This window comes from Bactrocera latifrons, unplaced genomic scaffold (genome assembly GCF_001853355.1).
Source record: "Bactrocera latifrons isolate USDA-ARS-PBARC rearing strain unplaced genomic scaffold, ASM185335v1 scaffold_185, whole genome shotgun sequence".
NCBI lineage: Eukaryota > Metazoa > Arthropoda > Insecta > Diptera > Tephritidae > Bactrocera > Bactrocera latifrons.
In genome coordinates, this window is record NW_017535352.1 from 398,089 (window position 1) to 423,685 (window position 25,597).

Genomic DNA, 25,597 nt, shown 5'->3' on the forward strand with positions numbered 1-25,597 from the left:
AACTTTTTTAGAACCCGTTGGCGCAAAAGCTCCCACTTTTTCCAATGACTTGAAAAGTTTTACATTTTCGCGCAACTTTGGTCAAAGTTTTGCTTTGTTGTGTCAAGCTCAAGCATGGCCTGTTCCTGTTATAAGGTAGTTAAAGCTACAGAATATTTTTTACACTAAAGTTGTTTGTTTATTTAAAAAAAGTTTTCAAAGGAAAGTTTTAATAGAAAAGATCTAAAATCACTACAAGTTTCCCAACAAAGGGCATTATTAATCTGATATGCAATCCATTATTTTTTCCTCACTTGTAGAGCCTGTTGGCGCAAAAGCTCCTACATTCTCTGGAGAATCTAAAAGCTTTACATTTGTAAAAGAARTTGGACAAAGTTTTGCTCTATTGTGTCAAGCACAAGCCTTTCCCGTACCTATAATAAGGTTAGTTTCGTTGAAAAGCATATGCTGAAAACGTTTTAATATTAGTAAATGAAATCGATTTCAAATATCTTGAAAGCTTTTAATTAACCATGTTTACAATCAAGTGTTAAATCTCAGGCAGTTTGCAGTGAAGAAAAATTATTTCGAAAATCGTCTAAACTAACTCTCATGTCCTTATATAAAGATAAAAGTTGGCAAAAAGCTTTTAAATAAATTTTAATTTCTCTATAGAACCCGTTGGTAGCGTGGCGCCCAAAATATCGGGTGGTCGCTTGCAAGAAGTGACTAAGGAGACAAGCAATAGCGTGACTATGCTCTGTCAGGGACAATCCTACCCAACACCTATTTTTCGGTAAAAGTAAAAACAGTTTTCAATTTTTAGTCAGAAAAATTTAGAGTATACTTGCTAGAACCCTGCCAAACCGGTCTGTATATAAACACTATCAAAACTTCAGGTGGTTTGTCCTTTATTTCTACTTTATTTTCCTTTTTGCAAAAACGGTAAAAAATATTTCTTTTTCCGCCAGAGCCTATCGGCAGCGTCGCACCAACCGTTTCCGGTGATCGTCTGCAAGAACATACAATGCGCCTAGGTGCCAGCTTCGCCATACTTTGTCAGGCTCAAGCATATCCAATGCCGCTATTTAGRTAAAATGTGGTTATGATTTGAAACAATTCAGGTAGTTTATCTGATATACTTGTACTGCATTTGTAGATGTGTCCTCTGACTTTATTTCTTTTATAGAACCAGTTGGTCATGTGAAGCCACGCATTGCTATTAAAAGTATTGAGATTAATGAAGTGCCTTTGGCCGGTACTTTTGTTGGTCACTGTCCAGGTCAAGGCTACCCAGTGCCGGTTTATAGGTACATATTTGAGAAGGGCTTTTTCTTGCAGATTTCTAATATACTCTTGAAAGAATATCACAAACTCAGAAACTCGGTGTTTTAGGCGGAAAATATTATTTGTCTCTCTTATCCCGCAAGTTTTATGAGTTTCTGCTAAATCTTTACTTTTAGGCAATAATTAGTAGCAAGAAGCTTTATCTTGCCTCTTGAGTATAAGCTTTCACGATCTTCATAAACTCTTTCAAAKCTCTTAGAGCTCAATATATGTAGCTGATTTTTCCATGTTCTCGTCGACGATTTTATAATGTGTGTTCCTTTTTGTTAGGTCGTACTAGGCTTTATCGAGGGTCCTAAAAGCAAGTTTTCTAAAAAAAAAAGCTGGTTAAAAATGAAAAAAGAGAAATTGAAATGAAATGCTAAGTTATGCAACAAAATTCGTAAGGTAAGTACTTAGTTCAATGCTTAACGCTAAGGTGGGTATATCGTTCCTGTACGTAATTCATGCCAAACATATTCGTTGTTGCTTTCACAATTACTTTAGCTTCATATTAAATTTTGTTGAAGCTTTCGTAACTTTCATCTCATTTGATGGGCTTAGAAGAACAATTTTATTTGATCACCAACCAACACAGCGCATAGCATAGCATTTCATTTGTTTTTTTTTTTCATTTTTAACCATCTTCGTGCGTTCTTTTAGGTTATGTATAACTTTGTTAACAYTTCACTCTCTATTGCAGATGGTATAAGTTCATTGAAGGCACCACACGCAAACAAGCCGTTATACTAAATGAGCGCGTGAAACAAGTTTCTGGCACATTGATTATTAAGGATGCTGTGGTCGAAGATTCTGGCAAATATTTGTGTGTCGTCAATAACTCAGTTGGCGGTGAGAGCGTAGAAACTGTGCTCACTGTGACCGCACCACTTTCAGCGAAAATCGATCCACCCACACAAACTATTGATTTCGGCCGCCCAGCTGTATTCACTTGCCAATATAGTGGTAACCCAATTAAGACTATCAGTTGGTTGAAGGATGGCAAATCGATTGGACACAGTGATCAGGTATTACGCATCGAATCGGTGAAGAAGGAAGATAAGGGCATGTATCAGTGTTTCGTGCGCAACGATCAAGAATCTGCAGAAGCGAGTGCTGAATTGAAATTAGGCGGCCGTTTCGATCCACCAGTTATACGACAGGCATTCCAAGAAGAGACAATGGAACCTGGACCAAGCGTCTTCCTCAAGTGTGTAGCTGGCGGCAATCCAACACCTGAAATCTCATGGGAACTCGATGGCAAGAAAATCGCAAATATTGATCGTTACCAAGTGGGCCAATATGTGACAGTAAATGGTGATGTYGTCTCCTATTTGAATATCACATCTGTGCATGCGAACGATGGCGGTCTCTACAAGTGTATAGCGAAGAGCAAAGTTGGCGTAGCCGAACACTCGGCAAAATTAAATGTCTACGGTTTACCCTACATTCGTCAGATGGAAAAGAAAGCTATTGTAGCAGGCGAAACTTTAATGGTAACCTGCCCCGTAGCAGGCTATCCAATTGATTCGATCGTTTGGGAACGTGGTGAGTAGTAATTAAGTGTTTTTGTGCGTAGTACTTGTTAAAAATATGACGACTTATTTTTTAGACAATCGCGCTTTACCCATCAACCGCAAACAGAAGGTCTTCCCAAATGGCACTTTGATAATTGAGAATGTGGAACGTAATTCCGATCAAGCGACTTACACTTGCGTAGCTAAGAATGCCGAAGGTTATTCAGCGCGCGGCTCATTAGAAGTACAAGTTATGGGTAAGTTTCATACACAACTTATTGATCATTTGCCTGTGCCGTTAAGCGAGGAAATGATCCAATTTACAACACCAAACCGGTTTTGTAGTGCAACGGCGAAGCAGTCCAAAAGTCCGTCCGCTAAACTCACAATTGCTACATTAAAAGTAAGCCTTCTGYTAAGAATTGCTTCGTCTTTACACTCAACCGGTAATTTTTTTTTGTGGCTGAACAATTTGATAAGATGATTAGGTTAAATACTCACTCTTCAGCGAGTATCAACGTGGGTTTGTTGTGTTCTCCAGTTAAGCAATACATTGGTAACACTTTATTCCCTTTCCATCACCAATTAGTGCCGCCACAAATTGTTCCCTTCGATTTTGGTGAAGATGCGATCAACATGAATGATATGGTCTCGGCCACATGCACTGTCAATAAAGGCGATACACCGATCGTTTTGTATTGGACTACAGCGCCGGATCCAAAACTAGGCGGTTCAGGCAAACTGGTGACCAACGATGGTATACTAATAACAAAAACCACGCAACGTATTAGCATGCTGAGCATAGAGTCGGTACATGCGCGACATCGTGCGAACTATACTTGTGTAGCGCGTAATGCGGCCGGCGAGGCCTATCACACCGCCGAGCTGAGTGTCAATGGTTCGTCGATGAACGAGTTTTAGAAATTCTAGCAAACAAATTTAAAGATTTTTGAATTTTGTAGCCGAGTAGTTGTTACATTTTTAGGTTCTTTTGCATTTTAGGTTTCTCACTAATTTAAGCACCGTTGTACCCTGTGATATGTAACATTTTAATGAAAATGCGAGTTATAGTATAAACATACGAATGGTCTTAAAAGCTTAAATTGTATTTTGTAAAATTCAAATTCTACTGAATACCAAAGTTCTTTAGTAAAATTACCGTAATTCCGCTTTAATCTCTCTAACAACTCACAAGTTCTGCCACTAATTGTACCCTTCGACTTCGGTGAGGTGAGCGTTAACGAACTGGATATGGTATCGGCATCGTGCACTGTCAATAAAGGCGATTTTCCAATAGATGTAGCTTGGACAAAGAATGGCGGACGTGTTTACACGAACGATGGTGTGGTCGTTACGAAAACTAGTCAGCGCATGAGCGTTTTGAGCATCGAATCGGTGCGTGCGCGTCATGCTGGCAATTACAGCTGCGTCGCGACAAATAATGCTGGCGTTATCACGCATTGGGCTGTGCTGGCGGTTAATGGTTAGCTTTAGCGCTAGAGTCATTTACGTTAATGATTTTACTATTTTTTATTGCTTTATAATTTAATCTGCGCTAACACAGTTGCATTCCTTTTCCTACCTGCGTACTTTCATTCCCCTCCACTCATGCAGTTTTGCCACAAATTGTGCCATTCGATTTCGGCGAGGAACGCATCAACGAACAGGATATGGTTTCGGCCTCTTGTACAGTCAATAAAGGCGACCTGCCAATCGATATATATTGGATGAAAAACGGCGGAAGAGTCTACACGAATGATGGTTTGATTGTCACACGGAATAGCCAACGGTTAAGCGTTCTAAGTATCGAATCGGTGCGTGCGCGTCATGCGGGCAATTATAGTTGTGTGGCGACAAACAATGCTGGTGCAACGCGACAATCTGCCATGTTGGCAGTGAATGGTTGAGAGCGTTATAAATTGTTTTCATTAAATGTAGAATTTTTCCATTTTTTCTGCTATTTATTTCCTTTCCCCCATCCGCCAATTCAGTCCTACCACAAATCTTGCCTTTCGACTTTGGCGCGGAAAGTATTAATGAAATGGATATGGTGTCAGCATATTGCACAGTAAACAAGGGCGACGTACCGCTGGATATTTATTGGACGCGCAATGGTGGACGCGTATTCACGAATGACGGTTTAGTAGTGACACGTAATAGTCAACGCATTAGCGTACTCAGCATCGAATCGGTACGCGCACGCCACGCTGGCAATTACAGCTGCGTGGCGACAAATAACGGTGGCGTGGTTAAGCAGTGGGCGTTACTAGCCGTTAATGGTTAAATTACAAACGATATACAAAATAATTCACTGCTTTTTTAAGTTATACTTCTTGATAATTACATTTTTTGATTTAATGTTTATTCCCTTACCAAACGCCTCTACGATTACCCTACCCCAGTGCTACCACAAATACTACCCTTCGATTTTGGTGATGAGAGCATTAATGAAATGGATATGGTTTCGGCTTACTGCAGCGTTAAAAAGGGTGATCTTCCGCTGGATATTTACTGGACGCGTAATGGTGGACGCGTCTTTACCAACGATGGTTTAGTTGTCACGCGCACTAGTCAACGCATTAGCGTACTCAGCATCGAGTCGGTTCGGGCACGTCATGCGGGCAATTATAGCTGTGTGGCGACAAATAATGGCGGCGAGACCAAGCAGTCGGCTTTATTAGCTGTGAATGGTTTGAGAGCGATATATAGTTTTGTGGCGTTATATAATATATAGTCTTCTATTTTTGAGAATTTTTTGTTTGTGTACATAATAATTTTCGTCTTCCAAAACCTTTTACCGCTCCATAGTTCTACCACAAATTTTACCCTTCGACTTCGGCGCACCCGTTAATGCACAGGATATGGCTACTGTCAATTGCGCCGTAACCAAGGGTGATTTACCTTTGGACATCTTTTGGCGTTTTAACGGTTTTCGACTCTTCGGTTCCAACGATGGTGTGGTGATAACACGTAGCGGTCAACGTATTAGTATGTTGAATATAGAATCGGTGAGATCGCGTCACGCCGGCAATTACAGCTGTGTGGCGAGCAATTCGGCTGGAAGTGTTGAACATGCATCGTGGTTACTTGTCAATGGTAGTTCTTGATTTCAACAAATCATTTGAAAATATATTCTTTATTCTTTCCGCAAATTTTACAATCCTTTTCTGCTGTTTCTTGTTTTGGTTTAAACCAGTCATAATTTTCTCCTTCCGCCATCAGTTCCTCCCTCCATAGTGCCTTTCTCTTTTGCGGAGGAGCCTGTCAACACTGGCGAGAGCGCTGGCGTACAGTGTATGATACAGAAGGGTGATGTACCCATTACGATTAAGTGGACTCTCAACTCTAGGCCGGTTATAAACGGCGAAGAGGGTTTAGCTATACTTAAGTTGTCGCCGAAAAGTAGCGTTCTAAATATTGCCTCAGTAGAAGAACATCATCGTGGAATTTTCAAATGTATCGCTGAAAATAAAGCCGGCGCCGACTCTTACGTCGCTGAATTGAAAGTTAATGGTATAAAGTTTTGGGTGTTAGCTGCTTTTGTAGTCGATGTTGTAGTTTGTTTTATTGCTTTCTTATACGCTTAAAGTTTCCTCCCCTTACCAGTTCCTCCCTCCATTATGCCATTTTCTTTTGGCGACGAACCCATAAATAATGGCGAAAATGCTGGCGTGCAGTGTATGATTCAAAAGGGTGATATACCAATTAACATTAAATGGACGTTGAATTCAAGACCCATTATTAACGGGGAAGAGGGCATAACAATATTGAAACTATCGCCAAAAACAAGTGTGCTGAATATCGCTGCCGTTGAGGAACATCATCGTGGATTATTCAAATGTATTGCGGAAAATAAGGCGGGGTCGAGCCTTTATGCGTCCGATTTGAAAGTTAATGGTACAAAATAGATCTTAAATATACATAAAATGTTGTAAAGGATTATATAACTTTTGTTAAATTTMTTTGTTGAATAATTTTGGCACCCAAAAATTTTAATTTTCTCGCTCCATTCTTCAACCTTACATTGGCGTTAGTTCCGCCTCAAATTATGCAATTCAGTTTTGGTGATGAGGCTCTGAATTTCGGTGAAATGGCTGGCGCACAGTGTATGGTTACTAAGGGTGACTTGCCGCTGAATATCCGCTGGACTTTGAATTCGGCACCAATTATAAACGGCGAAGAAGGGTTCACTTTAATGCGCATGAATCCACGCACAAGCTCACTGAGTATTAACACACTTGAGGCAAAACATCGTGGCCTTTATAAGTGTATAGCGAACAATAAAGCGGGATTTTCAGAATATTCAGCTGAATTACATGTTAATGGTTTGTCAGCAATATAAACGCTTACAAAATTTTAAACCATTTAATTTCTCTTTTAGTTAATTTTTCCTATACTCCCAAAATTCCTTTTGAGCAAATATTGTATATATCCTTTTTCTGCGCAGTTCCGCCACACATATTACCTTTTAGTTTTCCCGCTGAGGTTGTTAATATGGGCGATATGATAAGCGCTACATGTATGATCTTAAAAGGCGATTTGCCGCTCGATATATTCTGGACGCTAAATAACGAACCAATTTCTAACCGAGTCGATAGTATTAATATAATGAAATTGAATGCTCGCACCAGTTACATGAGCGTTGACTCATTGGAGGCTAAACATCGTGGTACTTACCGTTGCATAGCTGTCAATTTAGCTGGAATTGCTGAATATGCTGCTGAATTGCAGGTTAATGGTGCGTGACCGACCAAATTATACCAYCATAAATAGTTAACGTAATTTTACTAACAATTATTGCATACGTAGTATTTTATTCGCTGCATAAAAGTGCTGAATTACACTGAGSTGTCGCTTAATTCTTCTAGAAACACATCTTTTATACCACTTTCGGCAAATATAAAATAATAAACGAGTATATCGACAAATTTGGTGTTGGTGCAGTGTGAAATTAATCATAGATACAAAATGTTATGTGCTGAATTGGCGCTGAAAATAAATTTGTTTAGTACTTTTTTTTTTGAAAATTCTAATTCACCCATATGATTTTCGAGCAAAGTCTGCTGTGGTTTTTGAATTCGTTAATTCAAGCCTGGAAATGAAATTGAATGCCAAATTAAAAAAGGAATTATTTAAAATTTGCTGAATTAGCGCTAAATCAAATTAAAATTAACTCAAATCCCACACAGTTCCTCCACACGTGCTGCCTTTTAGTTTTCCCGCCGAAGTGGTTAATATGGGCGACATTATCAGCATTAATTGCGTAGTTCTGAAGGGCGACTTACCGCTCGATATACATTGGACCATCAATAATGAGCCTATAACATCAGGCGTCGATGGTTTTATTATTATGAAATTGAATGCGCGTACAAGCTACTTAAGTGTTGATTCATTGGAGGCCAAACATCGCGGCATATATCGTTGCATAGCTGTGAACTTGGCCGGACTTGCTGAATATGCGGCTGAATTACATGTTAATGGTGCGTTTAATAAAAAAACAAAAAATATTTTTTGCTATGAAATAAGTAAATATAAATATGTATACATAATAATAATCCCTATATTAGCTTTTTCAACGCTAAACCTCTGTGCTGAATTACAAAGTATTCACGCGCTTGATTTTGAAGCTTATTTTCTACACCCAACTCTTTTATAAATTCTCAAAGGAGCTGCATATTCGATACGATTGGTGTTGGTGTAGTGTGTTAGTAGTATTTTTTTTTTCAGAACAAGACGAGCTAAGTCTGCGCTGAATAGCAAATAAATTGTGAAGTTGTATACAAGAATATAAAAATACGCCCAATGAAAATTGAAGTGACAATTTTTAATTTTTTTTGGGTTTCGCGGTTTAAATGTATTCGAGGTTTCCACACAGTTAGGTTACTGATCAGGCTATTTCAGTTTCGCTTTGTTGTTCAAATTCAGCATAGCTGAATATACACTTTCTGTATTTCTGCCCATAGTTGCACCACAAATTAGCCCATTCAGTTTCGGTGACGAACCACTTAATCGTGGCGAGGTTGCTAGTGTTACTTGCGTCGTGCCAAAAGGCGATTTACCACTCGACATATACTGGACATTGAATTCAGCGCTTATTGTAAACGGTGAAAATGGTTTTAACATATTTAAAATGAACAAACGCACAAGTTCGCTGAATGTAGACTCACTCGAAGCAATGCACCGCGGCACTTACAAGTGCTTAGCGAACAATTCAGCGGGTTATGCAGAATATGTTGCGGTTTTAGAAGTGAACGGTTTGTTTGAAAACTCGATATTTCTTAGTAATTAGTGTAAATATTGCAGTTATATTATTATATCTACAAATTGTGTTTTGTTTTTATTTTATGTCGTWTTCATACCATATTATCCATTATCCTTCAATTTAAATTAAGTGTCACCCCAAATACAACCATTCGATTTTGGTGAGGAGCCTGTGAATACTGGCGAGATCGCCGCAGTGTTTTGTCTAATTCCGAAGGGTGACCTCCCCATAGAAATACGTTGGACCTTAAATTCAGCGCCTATTATAACCGGCGAACATGGTTTTACGCTATCGCGTATGAATCCACGCACCAGCTCGCTTAATATTGATTCGTTGGAAGCGCGTCATCGCGGCATTTATAAGTGCATTGCATCAAACAAGGCGGGCAGTGCTGAATATAGTGCTGAGTTGCATGTGAATGGTTTGTGCAAGCAAACATTTATAGAAAAAATATATAAATATATTTAGTTTWACGTTTATTTGTTGTAGTGTTTTTGTTGTTTTACGCTTATCGTTTCTTTAAATTAAAGTACCCCCGCAAGTTTTACCGTTTTCGTTTGGAGAAGATACTGCTGATATGGGTGAAATTGCAAGCGCTACTTGTGTCGTACCCAAAGGAGATTTGCCTATTAAAATACGTTGGTCGCTGAATTCGGCGCCTATTGTGAATGGTGAAAATGGGTTTTCTCTAATTCGTCTGAATAAACGTACCAGTTCGCTGAATATCGACTCATTGGCAGCGTTGCATCGCGGTACTTATAAATGTATCGCAACAAATGAGGCGGGAACCAGCGAATACGTAGCTGAATTACAAGTTAACGGTTTGTTTTTGTTGAGAATACGCTTGCAAGAATTAATTGTAGTTTCGCATWCACGCTGAATAGGCTTTTTGTAGTACTGTAGTGATATGAAAACGCTTTCGCATTTTTTGCGTGCACATTTGCTGAATTCGTCGTTCTATGATCGTCGAAAATGTGTGAATTGTAAATTAATTCTTAACTGTTTTGCCATTATTTCATACTAAATAGTTACATTAAAGAAAAATTTATTAGTGTTAGGTTCAAAAATATTAAATATAAAATTTTTAAGTTTGCAATAATAATTTATTTTATGTGTTTATACAAAAATTGCAATGTATACATCTTTTKTATGAACTGCACATTTTTATCAGTCGCGCCACAAGTAATGCCGTTCAGTTTTGGCGAGGAACCCTCAAATTACGGCGATAGCACCGCTGTGCAGTGCATGGTCTTCAAAGGCGATACGCCACTACAACTCCACTGGACGCTGAATGGACAACTGATCACAAATGAACACGCCGGCATACGTATTATTAAAATGTCACCAAAATTAAGTTCGCTCAGCATCGATGCCATCAACGGACATCATCGTGGCACCTATAAATGTATTGCGAGCAATGCGGCGGGCAGCGCAGAGCAAATAGCTGAATTACTAGTGAATGGTGGCTGCGCTGAATATTAACTCAATTAATGTACTTAGAAGTTTTAAATTACTTTTAATTTTGGAAAATTTTAATTTTAAAGAAAGTTTCCTTGCCTTTTGTACACTGTCACACAAAACTCTTCCTCTTTTGCCTACAGTGCCACCACAAATTATGCCCTTCTCATTTGGTGATGAAGCCACAAATTCTGGTGATTCTCTGGGTGTGCAATGTTCGGTCACCAAAGGTGATCTACCCATAAATATTACATGGACGCTGAATAATCAAACGTTGAAAACTGGCGATTACGAAATTATTATCGGTCGCATGTCGACAAAATCGAGTACATTGAATATTGATTATATTGCCGCCGAACATCGTGGCGTCTACGCGTGCATAGCAACGAATCGCGCGGGCGTGAGTTCCTATCAAACCGAGTTAGAAGTCAATGGTTATTGAAAGAAAATTTATTAAACATAAAAAATCGATTATTGTTTGCTACTAACTCACATAATTGGTTTATAATCATATTATGTATAAGTTTTTGTACATAAAAAATAAAACATTTGTATTTTCCCTACGCTTCCTATTCACTTTCGCTTGCCGGCTTACAACCCATCCTCCCYTTTTTATGTATGTTTGTACATGTGTAGTACTACCTGCAATACATCCTTTTAACTTCGATGCTGAAGCCAATGAGGGGGACAGCGTACAGCTGACTTGTCATGTGGCAAAGGGTGATTTGCCGCTGAAGATTCGTTGGACCCATAACGAGTTGCCATTGTTTTCGCATATGGGTGTGTTGGCTAGCAAGATTGGTGATCGCATTAGCTTATTGACAGTGGAATCGGTGAAAGCTGYGAATTCGGGCAATTATACGTGTTTGGCCAATAACAAAGCGGGCCAGAGTGCTTACACTGCTGAATTGCTGGTTAATGGTATTTGCTTAAGATGAAGACATTCAGCATATTTATTTTGAAATCTTTATGTATGTTTAGTATCCTTTTCTTTGTTGTAATTTATACGTTCATCCACAATACTCACAAAGCACAATAATTAAGTTTAAATATGTATGTAAGTGTTTTAGTATGGCTGAATGTGTTTAAAAAAAAAAAGCTGTTAAACTCAAGTTTAATTTGGAAATAAAATATTAGCAAACCTTAAATTACGCTGAATTAAGGTAAAAAGTGAAAATTGAACATATCTTATTAATTTGTGGATATTTTGTTTTAAATGAAAATTTAATGCCGCTGAATTCAATCAAAAAAATATCAATTGCGCTGAATAGTAAAAATTAATTGAATCGTGCCAAATTTCATAGTTCATGATTAGAAAGAAAATATTGGAGCTGAATTGCACTGCGCTGAATTAAACTGAATTCGGAAATAAAATATTAGCAAACTTTAAATTGCGCTGAATTAAGTTAGAAGGCAAAAATTTAAGGCATCTTATTAATTTTTGTGTATTTTGTTTTAAAATACGTAAATTAAATGCCGCTGAATAAATCGAATAGCAAAAAAATAATTAAAACATCGSTGAATGAAAATAATTGAAACGTGCCTAATTTTGTAGTTCATGATTAGAAAGAAAATATTTAAACTGAACTGCTCTGCGTTGATTTAAAATGAACTATAACTTGAAAAAGCGTTATTCTAAATTTTGCAAATTTATTCTTTAGTCCTTCCACAAATCACACCCTTCAGTTACGATGACATAATCAACACAGGCGACTCCATCGATTTGCTTTGTCAAATACAGAAAGGAGATCGTCCAATCAAAATCAACTGGAGTTTTGAACGCGCCGCTGGTGACGCGCGATACGACACACTCCAACCGATAATGCGTACAAATCGCTTTAGTAGCAAATCGAGTGTGTTATCGATACCGCGTGCCACACCAGCACACACTGGCACCTACACTTGTACGGCCAGTAATGAGGCTGGCTCAACGACGTACAGCACAAATATTACCGTGAATGGTATAATAGATATGAATACACGATTTATCAAAGCCTATCTTAAATGACTAACAATCATTGTGGATTTTTTTTTTTTTTTCAATCACATATAATATTGGTGGGCTCGGTTGCGGTGTTCAAAAAATCCTCCTCTAATTATATACATATTATGAAGATATACTAGCTGTTGAGCTCCTATTTATGTGCACTATGTATATTTGAGAGTAAATGTAACTATGTAAAACGTACATAACAAATTACACTTCACCACATTATCTAACAAATCTTACCTCTACAACCCAAATTTTCCATTTGATGTTACTAAACTACAAGAAACATATCTTATATTCTCTCGCACACACACTGTTACTAAAATCGCTCAGTGCCGCCGCGTATAACGCCTTTTCAATTCGGCGAAGAACCTTTGAACTTCGGTGAACCCGCGTCTATACAATGCACCATTGCCGGTGGTGATTGGCCAATGAGTGTTAAGTGGTTGCTGAATGATTATCATCTGCCTGACCATTTGAATATAGCAACGACAAAATTCACAAGACATACACATGTTCTGGCCATAGAAAGCGTGACAGCTGATCATGCGGGAAATTATACTTGCATCGCTGAAAATTGGGCGGGAAGGGCTGAATATACGACACCGTTAATTGTGAATGGTTTGCAAAAACTTGAAATTACTGTTTGTTATACTATGTAATATTATTTTAATTTAAACCTTAAATCCAATCCACTTCACATGTCATTTAACTTGTGAAATTGCGAACAGTTTTAACTGGTTTTAGAACTATTTAAAGTTTCATATGTAATTAAAGCTGTGCTTACAATTTTTTATTAGATGTTCAATCATATATAATACAAATAGTTCACAGATTTTTTTTTTCGTCAAAGCATTGACCCTCTTATTAAATGCGCTGAATTACTTTAATTGTTTAGCGCTTAATTCAACAGTCAATTTTAATATTTCAAATTGGCTAAGCTTATAAGCTAAAGAAAAAAATGTTTAATTTTTTCATGATCTCATTGCAAAAGTTGCTCCGAAAATCGCGCCATTTGATTTTGGTGAAGAACCGCTTAACTACGGTGAACCCGCCTCCATACAGTGCACCATACTCGGCGGTGATTTACCCATCAACGTTACATGGTTGCTGAATAACGCTGCTATTGATAGCTTTCATGACATATCATTATCGCGTATTGGCAAGCGAGTAAATGTGTTGACCATCGAAGCAGTCGCGGCACATCATGCGGGCAACTATTCATGTCGCGCGCATAATAAAGCCGGCATTACCGAACATGCAGCGCGTTTAATTGTGAATGGTTTGTTTTATATCTATTAAGAAAGCCGCACTATATTGGATATGATAATATTAGTATTATAATTTTTCATTATTTTAAATTCACCCATCTTCCCACTTGTGTACCGATTAAATTTTTATTATAGCCTGAAATTTTGTTTAGGTTGCGCTGAATTGTATCAGCAGTCTTTATTAAGAATTTCTTGAAATGTTGGATGCATCAACTTATTGAGAAGTGTGCTGAATCGTGTTTACATATATAAAACATAAATTTTTCTTGCATMAAATTATGTTTATTAAGAAGTGTAAATTGTAAGCACGCGCTTACAAAAAATTTTGTTTATTTTCCTACAAAAGTCGCTCCGAAAATTGCACCATTCGATTTTGGTGAAGAGCCTCTCAACTACGGCGAACCCGCGTCTATACAGTGCACCATACTCGGCGGTGACCTACCCATCAATGTTACCTGGTTGCTGAATAACGCCACCATCGATAGATACCACGATATATCCTTTTCGCGTATCGGCAAACGCATCAATGTTTTATCCATTGAAGCAGTGACTGCGCATCACGCCGGCTTTTATTCGTGTCATGCTCAAAATAAAGCGGGCATAACCGCGCATACAGCTCGCTTAATTGTTAACGGTTGGTGTAAGAGTTTGAAAGTAATATTTTTTGTTTTCTATTTCTTTCTTTCATTATTATCCTTTTCTGAAATTGTTGCCTTAAGTACCACCGAAAATTACGCCGTTCTCGTTTGGTGACGAACCCATGAACTTTGGCGAGCCTGTTTCAGTACATTGCACTATTTCGGGTGGTGATCTACCCGTCTCTGTAATATGGACTTTGAACAGACACCCGTTATTACCGGAACTGGAGATTTTGACTGAGAAACGTGGTCAACGTATACACAATTTAATGATCGACGCAATCGAGGCGAAACACGCGGGCAATTATACTTGCATTGCAAGCAATTCAGCCGGACGAGCTGAGCACTCAGCTGAATTGATTGTGAATGGTTTGTGCGAACGGATATTTTTAAAACGAAAGATATTTCATTTGTAGCGCGTCATGGTAGATATAGTGGTTTWAATTTGCTTAATTCTATCCTAATACACATTTTCTGTGTAACTGTGGTATTATTTCTTGTGTGCTGAATACATATGAAGTATTTTTAGGGAAATGCAAAGAGACAGAATTTAGAAATTCTTAATATTTATTGAATAAAAGAGGAGTTACAAATGGCTCTGAATAGTAATTTTTAATTACAAATTTTATGTAGCGAAAASTGATTATTTGTATCAAAATTATGGTAACAAAATAATTCAAAACTACAACAGAAGTTGGAATACTATTATTAGAAATCATAGTTTGAAAAGATCTTAAAACTGTATGACGCAAGCTTATTAGATTTTTTACTGATTTATTTGCTCAGTACCACCCAAGATCAACCCATTTTCATTTAACGAAGAATCGATGAGTTTCGGCGAGTTTGTTAATATACAGTGCACCATTGCCGGGGGTGATTTACCAGTTCGCATTACATGGACTCTGAATGGTAAACCATTCGAGGATTATCTTGAAATTATTACAACGAAACGTGGTAAACGCATTAGTGAACTTACAATTGAATCTGTGTCGGCCAAACATACTGGAAACTATAGCTGCATAGCTGAAAATCGCGCTGGGCGCGTTAATCATACCGCTGAATTGCGCGTTAACGGTGCGGAATGCGCTCAATATACATTTTTATAATATAAATACTTAAGTTTTACTTTTCAAAAATAATTTGTGCACCTTTTCCTACACTTAACTTTCCCACCACTCCTGTTTCAAGTGCCGCCTAAAATCGCAAATTTTGATTTCGGCGAAGAACCCTCGAATTTTGGCGAATCAGCTAGTGTACAATGCTTGGTAACCTCTGGTGATTTTCCTGTAAGCTTTGCTTGGCTTTTTAATGATCGCCAAATCAACGACAATGTCTACGATGTTTCAATGGTGAAACTTGGTAAAAAGATAAGCGCGCTCTCCATCGATTATGTGCGTGGCCATCATGCTGGCAACTATACATGTGTGGCCGCCAATAAGGCAACATCCGTAAATTATACCGCTGAATTGATCGTGAACGGTATTTGTTTTGCATTTAGTAATCTAAGATGATAAAGTTCTAAACTTTCTTTAATATAATAATTTTTCGTCATTAATTTTTTCTTAATTCCTTAACACACACCACTTTTAGTTCCCCCGAAAATTGCACATTTCGATTTTGGTGATCACGCGGTGAATTTCGAAGAATCAGTCTCCGTAAATTGTCTCATATATTTGGGTGATTTACCAATGGAYATCACTTGGCTGTTTAATGGCCAGCCAATAAACATTTATACTGGGGTGACTATAGTGAAGGGTGGCAAAAAGGCTAGTATACTGACTATAGACTCCGTGCATGCCGGCCATGCGGGCAACTATACATGTAAAGCGCGTAATGATGCAGCTGCTGYGGAGTACACAGCGGAATTGATTGTTAATGGTATTTTTTCTTTGAGTTTTGAGCTGAATTTAATTTAAGTTACGCTTTCTGTAGTTTGTATGTTGTTTTTGATTTAATATAGATCCTTTTCATAAATGTAGAGAAGTGCTGATATGTTTGTTTGAAAATTGTTGCAGAATGTGAGCTGTTTTACATTCAAATAGTTAATTAAGCGCAATAAAACATCTGAAAGTAAAAGCTTACAAAATATTTTACGAAAAMCTGTTGTTGATATTCATATATTCGAGTTTATGAATATACAGATTTGCGATAGTGCCTCTTTTTTAAAAAAAATTTAACAAACTAAGAATATTTTTATTTACAAAAATTGTAATTCAGCACCACCAAAAATTGTGCCATTCGATTTTGGTGACAAACCTGCGAGCTTTGAGGACTCAGTTTCGGTAAATTGCTTAATTTCTTCTGGAGATATGCCAATTGATATTGAATGGCTTTTTAATGGCGAACCGGTTAACTATTTTGCGGGTGTTAACGTTATGCGAGGTGGAAAGCGTATTAGCTTGCTCAGTATCGACTCAGTACATGCCGGACATGCGGGAAACTATAGCTGTAAAGCACGTAATAAAGCAGCAACGGATGAGTACTCAGCACAGTTGATTGTTAACGGTTATTTAAAAAAAAAATCTTACTATTCAGCTAAATATTATTTTTAATTTGTATGTGCTTACAACTTTAAACTTATTTACAAAGAATTTTTATGTATTAATTTTTTTTCATATCCCGCWTTTTCTCATACATACATAAGTGCCTCCTAAAATTACACCCTTCGACTTCGGTGAGGAACCGGCGAATGTTGAAGACTCTGTTTCGATAACTTGCCTCATTTCTTCTGGTGATTTACCCATTGATATCGAATGGCTGTTCAATGACTATGCTATAAGTTTTTACTCGGGTATAACTGTAGTGAAAGGTGGTAAACGTACCAGTATGTTGACCATAGACAATGTGCATGCTAGACATGCCGGCAAATACAGTTGTAAAGCGAAAAATTATGCTGCAGCTGTAAATTACACAGCTGAATTGGTGGTTWATGGTATATATCACTTCATGATGTCAATTTAAGTAGCGCTGAATAAAACTTTATAGAGTTTGTTTAATTTTTATGTTTTTACCTCATTTGGCCCTCTGAAATTTTAAATATTTCTATAAATCCTTACCTTAAAGATACTTATTGCTATTATTATTAATTCATATACACGCCTACATATTACCTTTCATCCCTAGTCGCCCCTAAAATCGTACCTTTCGACTTTGGTGAAGTTCCAGCCAACTTTGAAGACTCTGTCTCGGTAAATTGTCTCATTTCCACTGGTGATATGCCGTTAGACATCGAATGGTTATTCAATGGTGAACCGGTTAATTATTTCGCCGGTGTAAATGTGATCAAAGGTGGCAAGCGTACAAGTTTGTTAACCATAGACTCAGTGCATGCGGGGCACGCAGGCAATTACACTTGTAAAGCGCGTAATAAAGCAGCCATGGATGCGTACTCAGCACAGCTAATTGTCAACGGTTACCCCATAACAATATATTGCTACTTAGTTTACATTTTATATATTATTGTCAAAATTTTTAAAGCGCTTACACAAAAACCATATTATTTAATTTTTTCTTAACTTTTTACATCCCAAACAAGTTCCTCCAAAAATAACACCTTTCGACTTTGGTGAGGAACCGGCAAACGTTGAAGACTCAGTGTCGGTTACTTGCCTTATTTCTTCCGGTGATTTACCCATCGATATAGAGTGGTTGTTTAATGATTACGCCATTAGTTCATACTCCGGTGTATCGGTTATGAAAAGTGGCAAACGTACGAATATTTTGACTATTGATAATGTGCACGCTAGACATGCGGGAAAATATACTTGTAAGGCGAAAAATCATGCAGTCGCGGTGAATTACACAGCGGAATTAGTAGTGAATGGTATATTTTGTGTAAATTAGTTACATTTTAAATCCGTTGAATTGTGCTGAATAGCGCTAAGYAACTTATCATTTTCAGTTCTTTCTTTTCCTTGTTTATATTTGAATTTTTGTGTAAGACCTATTTACATTACACTATAACCCGAAACAATCACGTACTCAACCCTTACCCATCTACAACCATATATTGCACTTAATTAATTATTACACATTTGCTGAATAAAATGTTACAACATTTCCAGTGGCCCCAAAAATAGCGCATTTCGACTTTGGGGAGACACCTGCTAATTTTGAAGACTCCGTCTCAATTAATTGTCTCGTTTCATCAGGTGATTTGCCACTAGATATTGAATGGCTCTTTAATGATTACCCACTGAATTCTTATTCTGGTATTACCGCCACAAAAATGGGCAAACGTCTGAGTGTATTGATGATAGATTCGGTAAATGCGCGTCATGTTGGCAACTATACATGCAAAGCTAAAAATCTATGGGCGGCGAGCAGTTATACTGCACAATTGATTGTGAATGGTAGTATTGGATATTAAATCAAACATCTTTTTAAACATACGCAAATTTTGTTGTAATATTTAATTTCTCAACTTTTGTTGAAATACTTTGTCCTTTACCTAAACGACCCACTTTATTCAAMCAATATCCGAAATCCTGAAGAGCATGTCGTAAATTATTAGTATGGTGACTGTAATCTTGCTTTTATGTKTACACTTTTATTATGCTGAATTAGCGCTGAATTTATTAAAAATTGCTTTTTTGGAACTGCTTTTAACACATTTATGTTTTCTTAAAAGTTTGCATACATAATTAGTGCGCTGAATTGCAGCGTAATGTAGCTTTGCTGTGAAAAGGGCCTTGTTGGATTGGTTTATGCTGAAAAATTTCTATCGAGCATGCTGCTTACAATATTTATAGACTCAAACATACTGAAAATAATACTTTACTCTCTATATGTCAGGTTGTACAGAATACTSTAATTAGAAAATATTTTTGTCTGAATAGTATTCCTGGGATATAAAATAGCTGAACTCAGAAACACTTTACACATGTTTGGTTAATTTTTGTATTTGATGCGTTTCTTCTTCGAGTCTTTACAATATAGGTTGCTGAAGTGAAATGAASTTTAAGAAATATATCTGGACTTTGGAAAAAGTAAATTATATAAACTGCTAAATTGAAGTATTTTTTGAAACCGTTATCTTGAGCTATTTCTCCTTCAATAAAAATTAAAATAAATAATTGTGCGCTAAGAGCATCAAAACAATATTGGTCYGATTTCTATACTTTTTAAAAATGTAGTACCACCAAAAATCACACCTTTCGATTTTGGCGAGGAACCTGCAAATTTCGGCGACTCGGTGACCGTACAATGCACTATTTCTAAAGGTGATTTACCGGTCGATATCACTTGGCTATTCAACGATTATCCGATCAACGATTATTTGGGTGTTACCACATCGAAAATTGGCAAGAAAGTAAATGTTTTAACCATCGATTCAGTAAATGGCAATAATGCTGGCAACTACACATGTAAGGCGCRTAATGAGGCGCAGACAACGGTATATACGGCAGCGTTGATTGTAAATGGTGGGCGTTGAAGAATAAGACAATACCAGTAGTTTAAGAACATCTGCTAAAATTTTTATGTTTTTATTAAAAAATTAACAATTTCTTTTCGTTCTATATTTCTCCCCAAACCGCAACTGTCTACCTTATTTTCCTTTCTTCCGTCTCTTACACCCATACCGCGCGTCACAAAGTGCCACCACAAATCTCTCCCTTCTCCAGCGGCAATCAAGCCGTACATCTCGGCCAATACATCACCTATCAGTGCACAATAACCGAGGGTGATCTACCACTCAACATACGTTGGACCTTTAACAATCAACCGCTGGTCAATGACGACGACCAGGATATATTAATTTCGAAATTGGGGCGCCGTAGTAGCGTACTCACCATAGAGAATGTAAGCGCGCGACATGCGGGAAATTATAGCTGTCATGGCTCGAATGAGGCGGGCAAAGCGAGCTATGGCGCGCAACTTAAAGTTATAGGTTATTCAAAGAATAAAAATCATGAAAAATAATTATATAAAGAAGTATGATTTTCTTTAATTTGTGAGCGTTGATTTTGTATTTATTATTTTGATTTCAATTGTATCAGTATTTAAAAATAATAATTTCTTCTCTATTTATTGCTATCTATGCCTTCTTTTCCTTCTTTTTACTCGTGTATCCGCTTTTAGTTTTACCTCGCATCATACCCTTTGCTTTTGAGGAGGGCCCCGCACAGACAGGTCAATATCTGACATTGCATTGCTCAGTGCCCACTGGCGATTTACCGATTGTGATTGTATGGACGCTCAACGGTAAGCTTGTTAGTGAAGCGTTGGGCATYTCGACAATGACAGTCAGTCGTCGCAGCAGTGTGCTGACTATTGAATCTGTCGATCATCAACATGCTGGAAATTTCACTTGCAATGCAAGCAATCGCGCGGGCGTGCAGAGTTATTCTACTGAATTGAATGTTTATGGTTAGAATTTAAAAAAATTTATGTAAAMAAAAATATTCTAAAAAACAACTAACAAAATTATTGTGGGAATAAATAATAATCTATTTGATAGCTTGAATATTTCATTAGTTTGGATAAAAAAAAATGAAGCTGCCGGCATATACAYCTAATCGGAATTCTTCACTACTATTCTTCTTATGCACTAAAAARTTAGCCCTAACACTTGTTTCTATGCAAAGAATTCTGTTATATTTTGTGTTTGTGTGCTGAAGAAAACTGTCTGATTATTCGCAAATTGTTGCTGCCTCTGCCTAATTGTTCCTTTTAAAAACTAAAAATTGCATGTTGAGCATAAAAWTTGCACACGGACTGTGTCAATGCCGCACTATTTTAAAACTAAAAACATAATTCTAGAAATAATCGTATATTTGAAAAAAATCTCTGAGTTCAACGAACATATAGTAACTCAAAAAAAAAAAAAAAAAAAAAAACGATTGCGCTGACAATTGACTTTGGTAGAGCCGAAAGTCAAGCGTTCAAGTTTAAACTGTTGTAATTAACTGGTGTTCACACTTTGCTTAAATATCACTTGGTTCATACCATAAGATAAATGTTCTGAAATCTAAGTGAAATATACKTAATGCAAATGAACGAGTGTCATTAAATAAATCATAAAAAATATTTGGAAATAATGATGAAAAACGCGTCCCAAAGCGATTGCCGTTGTGATGAAAATATTAAACGGCGTTAAAGTTCGCTGTAAAGCAAATTAATTTAGGGAGAATTATGAAATAAATAACTATATCCAATATTACTAAGTTGCCAACATGATTCAGTTTTTATTTTTCTCGATATTATTTTTGTTAAAAATGGCGAATGATGCACATGCAAAATATGTTTTCAACATTACTATTATAACTTGAAATTAAGAAAAATGTTGTCTAAATATTTACTACGTAGTAAAAAATAATGACAATTTTCGATAAGAACGTCTTTTGGAAAAGTAATTTTTAGTAACCGAAGTAATTTCTACAGGAATGTGAACACAACCTTATTTCGATATACTGATAACGATAAACTCGTGAATAATTTAAATAGAAAAGCATTAACAACAGAAAAATAAATATGTTAAAGCTTTTATTTTTTTTCAAAAATAATAACAGTACTTCCCAAAATCGCACCTTTTACCTCTGGGGCGGATGCATTTTTCCCTGGTGATTATTGTACACTTCAATGCTCTATTATACATGGTGATCATCCGCTCTTGGTGTATTGGTATTACAACGGCTTGCCGCTGAATGAAAGCTACGCACAACAGCGTGGCATAACCATTTCAAAAATGGGTTCACGCAGCTCGGCTTTGACTATCGAATCGATAGAGGGTGCACATGCAGGCAATTATACATGCTATGGCAAGAATGCGGCTGGTGTAACCAATTATACGGCACAGCTGATTGTCAATGGTACAATGAGGGTGGATTTATGAATTAAATTTATCATATTATTAGTGATTTGAATTACAGTTTTTCATTCGTTTTTAATTTTTTGTTTTATTTTTTATGTTTTCAAATCGTCCAACAATACATTTATCCAACATCGTCCATCGACTTTGCAATACTGGGTGGCACTAAAACGTGTRAATTATTATATGACATTAATTGCTTATCGATAACCGATTAATAAAACATTGGCATTCCTGAATCCCTTTTTACTTTTCACTATGCACAAACATCGTACAATATATACCACCTGCATCCATTCCCTCCCAATCCGCCGTGCCTTGCCTTCATCACCCCATGACTTATACACAATTTAGTGCCACCAAAACTTGCACCACTTCCCTCCAACGTCGATTCACCTCTGTATGTGGGTGACTACTTTCAACTAACATGCGCTGTGGTGCATGGTGATGCACCATTCAACATAACCTGGTACTACAATGACGAACCGGCCCAATTGGTCGATGGCATAATGATTTTAATGCATGGTAGACGCAGCAGTTCGCTGAATATTGAGAACGTAAGCGGTGAACATGCTGGCAAATACACGTGTATGGGTGCAAATCACGCCGGACATACCACAGTCTCAACGAACTTAACAGTAAAGGGTTTGTGTACAAGCTTAGCTTAGTTTAAATAAGGAAAATACATATTTGAGCGAAGTTTGCTTATATTTTAAATACTCTTAGTATAGCAAAAATAGTTTTTTAATGGCTGCGGGCGCACTTTGTTTTCCAAGGAATGGCTTAGCTGAGCATTTTAATTATATAGAAGCGCATAGCATTTCGTAARATGCGTTTAAACAAAAAATGCTGCATATTTTTAGGCGCTGCGGCGTTTGCGCGTATGCTTGTGTGTGCGTGCTGCCATTTAGTTATTTAGTTGAGCATTATTTCACTGTATTATACCAATGGTGTTTTGTCCTTGAATGTTTGTGGGGTTATGAAACTTGTTTTTCACTCAAAATTTCGCAGTCGCTTTTACTTGATTCATTAACTTTGTGTGCATATCCAAATTTTTGCAATTCTTTCAAGCTTAAAAGTATGCAATGTTAAAACGTCTTGACATAATTTTTAATAAACTTTAAAAGCAAAAGTTTACATAATTAACTTAAAACCGCTTGTAGTTTTTAAATTTTTTTTTGAATTTTTAAAAATATTTCGAAGTCAAAAAAAAAAAATTATAAATAAATATTATTTCATAATTTTGAACTTAGTTATCGAAAAGAAAATTTTTAGCTTTTTTGAAATTGCCTAAACAAATATTATTTCAAATTTTTGAATTTGGAGACCGAAAATATAATTCATGGTACAAAATTGTACTGAATATAATTTTTAAATACATATGTAATCCTCGTTTCTTACAAATAAAATAAATTTTAATTGCAAAATTGTAATAAACATAAAGAAATCGAAAACTATATAAAAGGTCATTGCTTACTTTCAARCTTCAATCATCTTCGTGTCTATCATATTTTTTCGAGCCCCTACCTATGATCATACCTTTAGCAAATCAATGCGCACTTATTGTTGTACATATGTATGTATTTGTGTCTTTGTCCACGCACTACATGGTTCTCTACTTTATGGTACTTCCACACACCCAGAACTTCCACAACTCGAACAATTTCACTTTAATGCAAACGGTGTTAATGGTGGTCAGGCGGTTCGTGTCATGTGTATGGCCATCTCTGGCGATTTGCCCATCGATATACACTGGCTGAAAGATGGTCAACCTTTGTTGCGCTCGATTTATCACAAAATCGATGAATACACATTGATCTTATCGCTGCGTCAAACTACTATTGGTGATTCGGGAAATTATACGTGTGTCGCGAGCAATGCGGCGGGTGAGGCACGTCGTTGGTCAGTGCTGAAAGTGAAGGGTGAGGGCGTTGGTTGTTTCATTAGCCGCATGCGACACTCAGTTTCTGGAGTTTGATTTATTTTRAATTTTATTTTATATAATATGATCATTTGAAATTCTCTTTGCGTTGTAAGAAGTAAACCAAGCATTTAAGCAGCGAGCTTGACTGCAGATGCAGAGTGTTTGCAGTGACATAAAGGATGTTAAAAAGAGSCTAGGGAAAATTATTTGAAAATTTATAATGGATTCATATTTTTATGCGATCTTTTAAGCAAAAAATTAAAAAAAAAATTATAAAAAAAAAAAAATTTTTTTTTAAATATTTAAAAAAAAACTTAAAAGATAAATAAAAAATTGCTGTTTCTGAAGTATTTGAGATCGTATTTATTTTCAAATTTAAATACTATATAATTTTTAAAATTTTTCATCTTCTAACGAATTATGCTCTCTATACAAATAAATTCTAAGAAACCCCTTTTCTAACCAAACTCTACATCTCGGCCACACCCTGTCATATGGGTGACTTTGTGCAACTGACTTGCATTGCCAGCAAAGGTGATTTGCCTATTGTATTCAACTGGCATTTGAATGGGCAACGCGTCAATGGTGATTTGGCCACTTTGGCCAGCGTGGGCGAGCATACCAGTCTTTTGCTAATCAATAATGTTACTTCGACGCATGCGGGTCGCTATACATGTGAGGCAACAAATGCGGCGGGCAGCGCGAACAAGTCCGCGTCGCTGACGGTGAATGGTAGGCAAAAGGAAATTGGCTGTAGAAAATTGCATTCAATAGGATTTTATTACTATATTTTGAAATAAATTCTTAATTGCAAATAAAATATTAAATACTTTTTCCGCCATAATAATGCAATAAATTTGTTAATTGAAGTTTCTTAAAATTTTATTATAAATTTTATTAGCTATACTTGCAGCAGTTTGATCGAGCCTTAAGTGTAAAAATATACTYGTAATTTATTTAATTCAATAATTTGTTTCTAAAATAACAGACTTTGGAAAAGATTTTTTTGACTTTTTGCCACAATAAGAAACGTTTTTTTGTACAAAATAGTTTATTTTTGAAATTTTAGTCAAACTAATTTTTATGCAACCAAATTGATATTTTTCATAAAATTAAAAAAAAAAAAATTATGATAACAATTAAAAATCAAATTTATTGAATATGACTTTTTTAGAAATTAAAATTTAATTCAATTGAGGTTACATTTTCTTTTAAAATTAAGTATTTTTTTTTTTAATTTATCGAACCAAACTTTCACAACACAGTGAAGCCAATGTTTCTTTGGTCTACCATACCATAAATCACAAGCAGTTTTTAAGAAATGCTTTTTTGAGAAATTCTATTTTGACTTGTTAGTTATTTATTAACCTGAAAAATTTCATAATTTTTTAAATATATTATATATGTATAATAGATGAAGCG

General features: G+C 36.4%; 1 protein-coding gene across 12 annotated transcripts in view; it reads left to right on the top strand.

The window, feature by feature from the left end:
• The window catches only part of LOC108967369 (Down syndrome cell adhesion molecule-like protein Dscam2), a 155,407-nt gene that overhangs the window by 98,170 nt on the left and 31,640 nt on the right, over window positions 1-25,597 (top strand). For 7 of the 12 annotated variants that reach the window (XM_018930723.1, XM_018930734.1, XM_018930724.1 and 4 more), the window contains 3 exons: window positions 2,009-2,853; window positions 2,918-3,079; window positions 12,204-12,503. In XM_018930723.1, the coding sequence (XP_018786268.1) occupies window positions 2,009-2,853; window positions 2,918-3,079; window positions 12,204-12,503 (1,307 nt within the window). Of the gene's footprint in view, window positions 1-2,008; window positions 2,854-2,917; window positions 3,080-8,011; window positions 8,303-10,685; window positions 10,977-12,203; window positions 12,504-14,522; window positions 14,811-16,031; window positions 16,320-25,597 lie in introns of all 12 variants that reach the window. The other 5 variants (XM_018930735.1, XM_018930731.1, XM_018930729.1 and 2 more) reach the window with 4 other exon arrangements.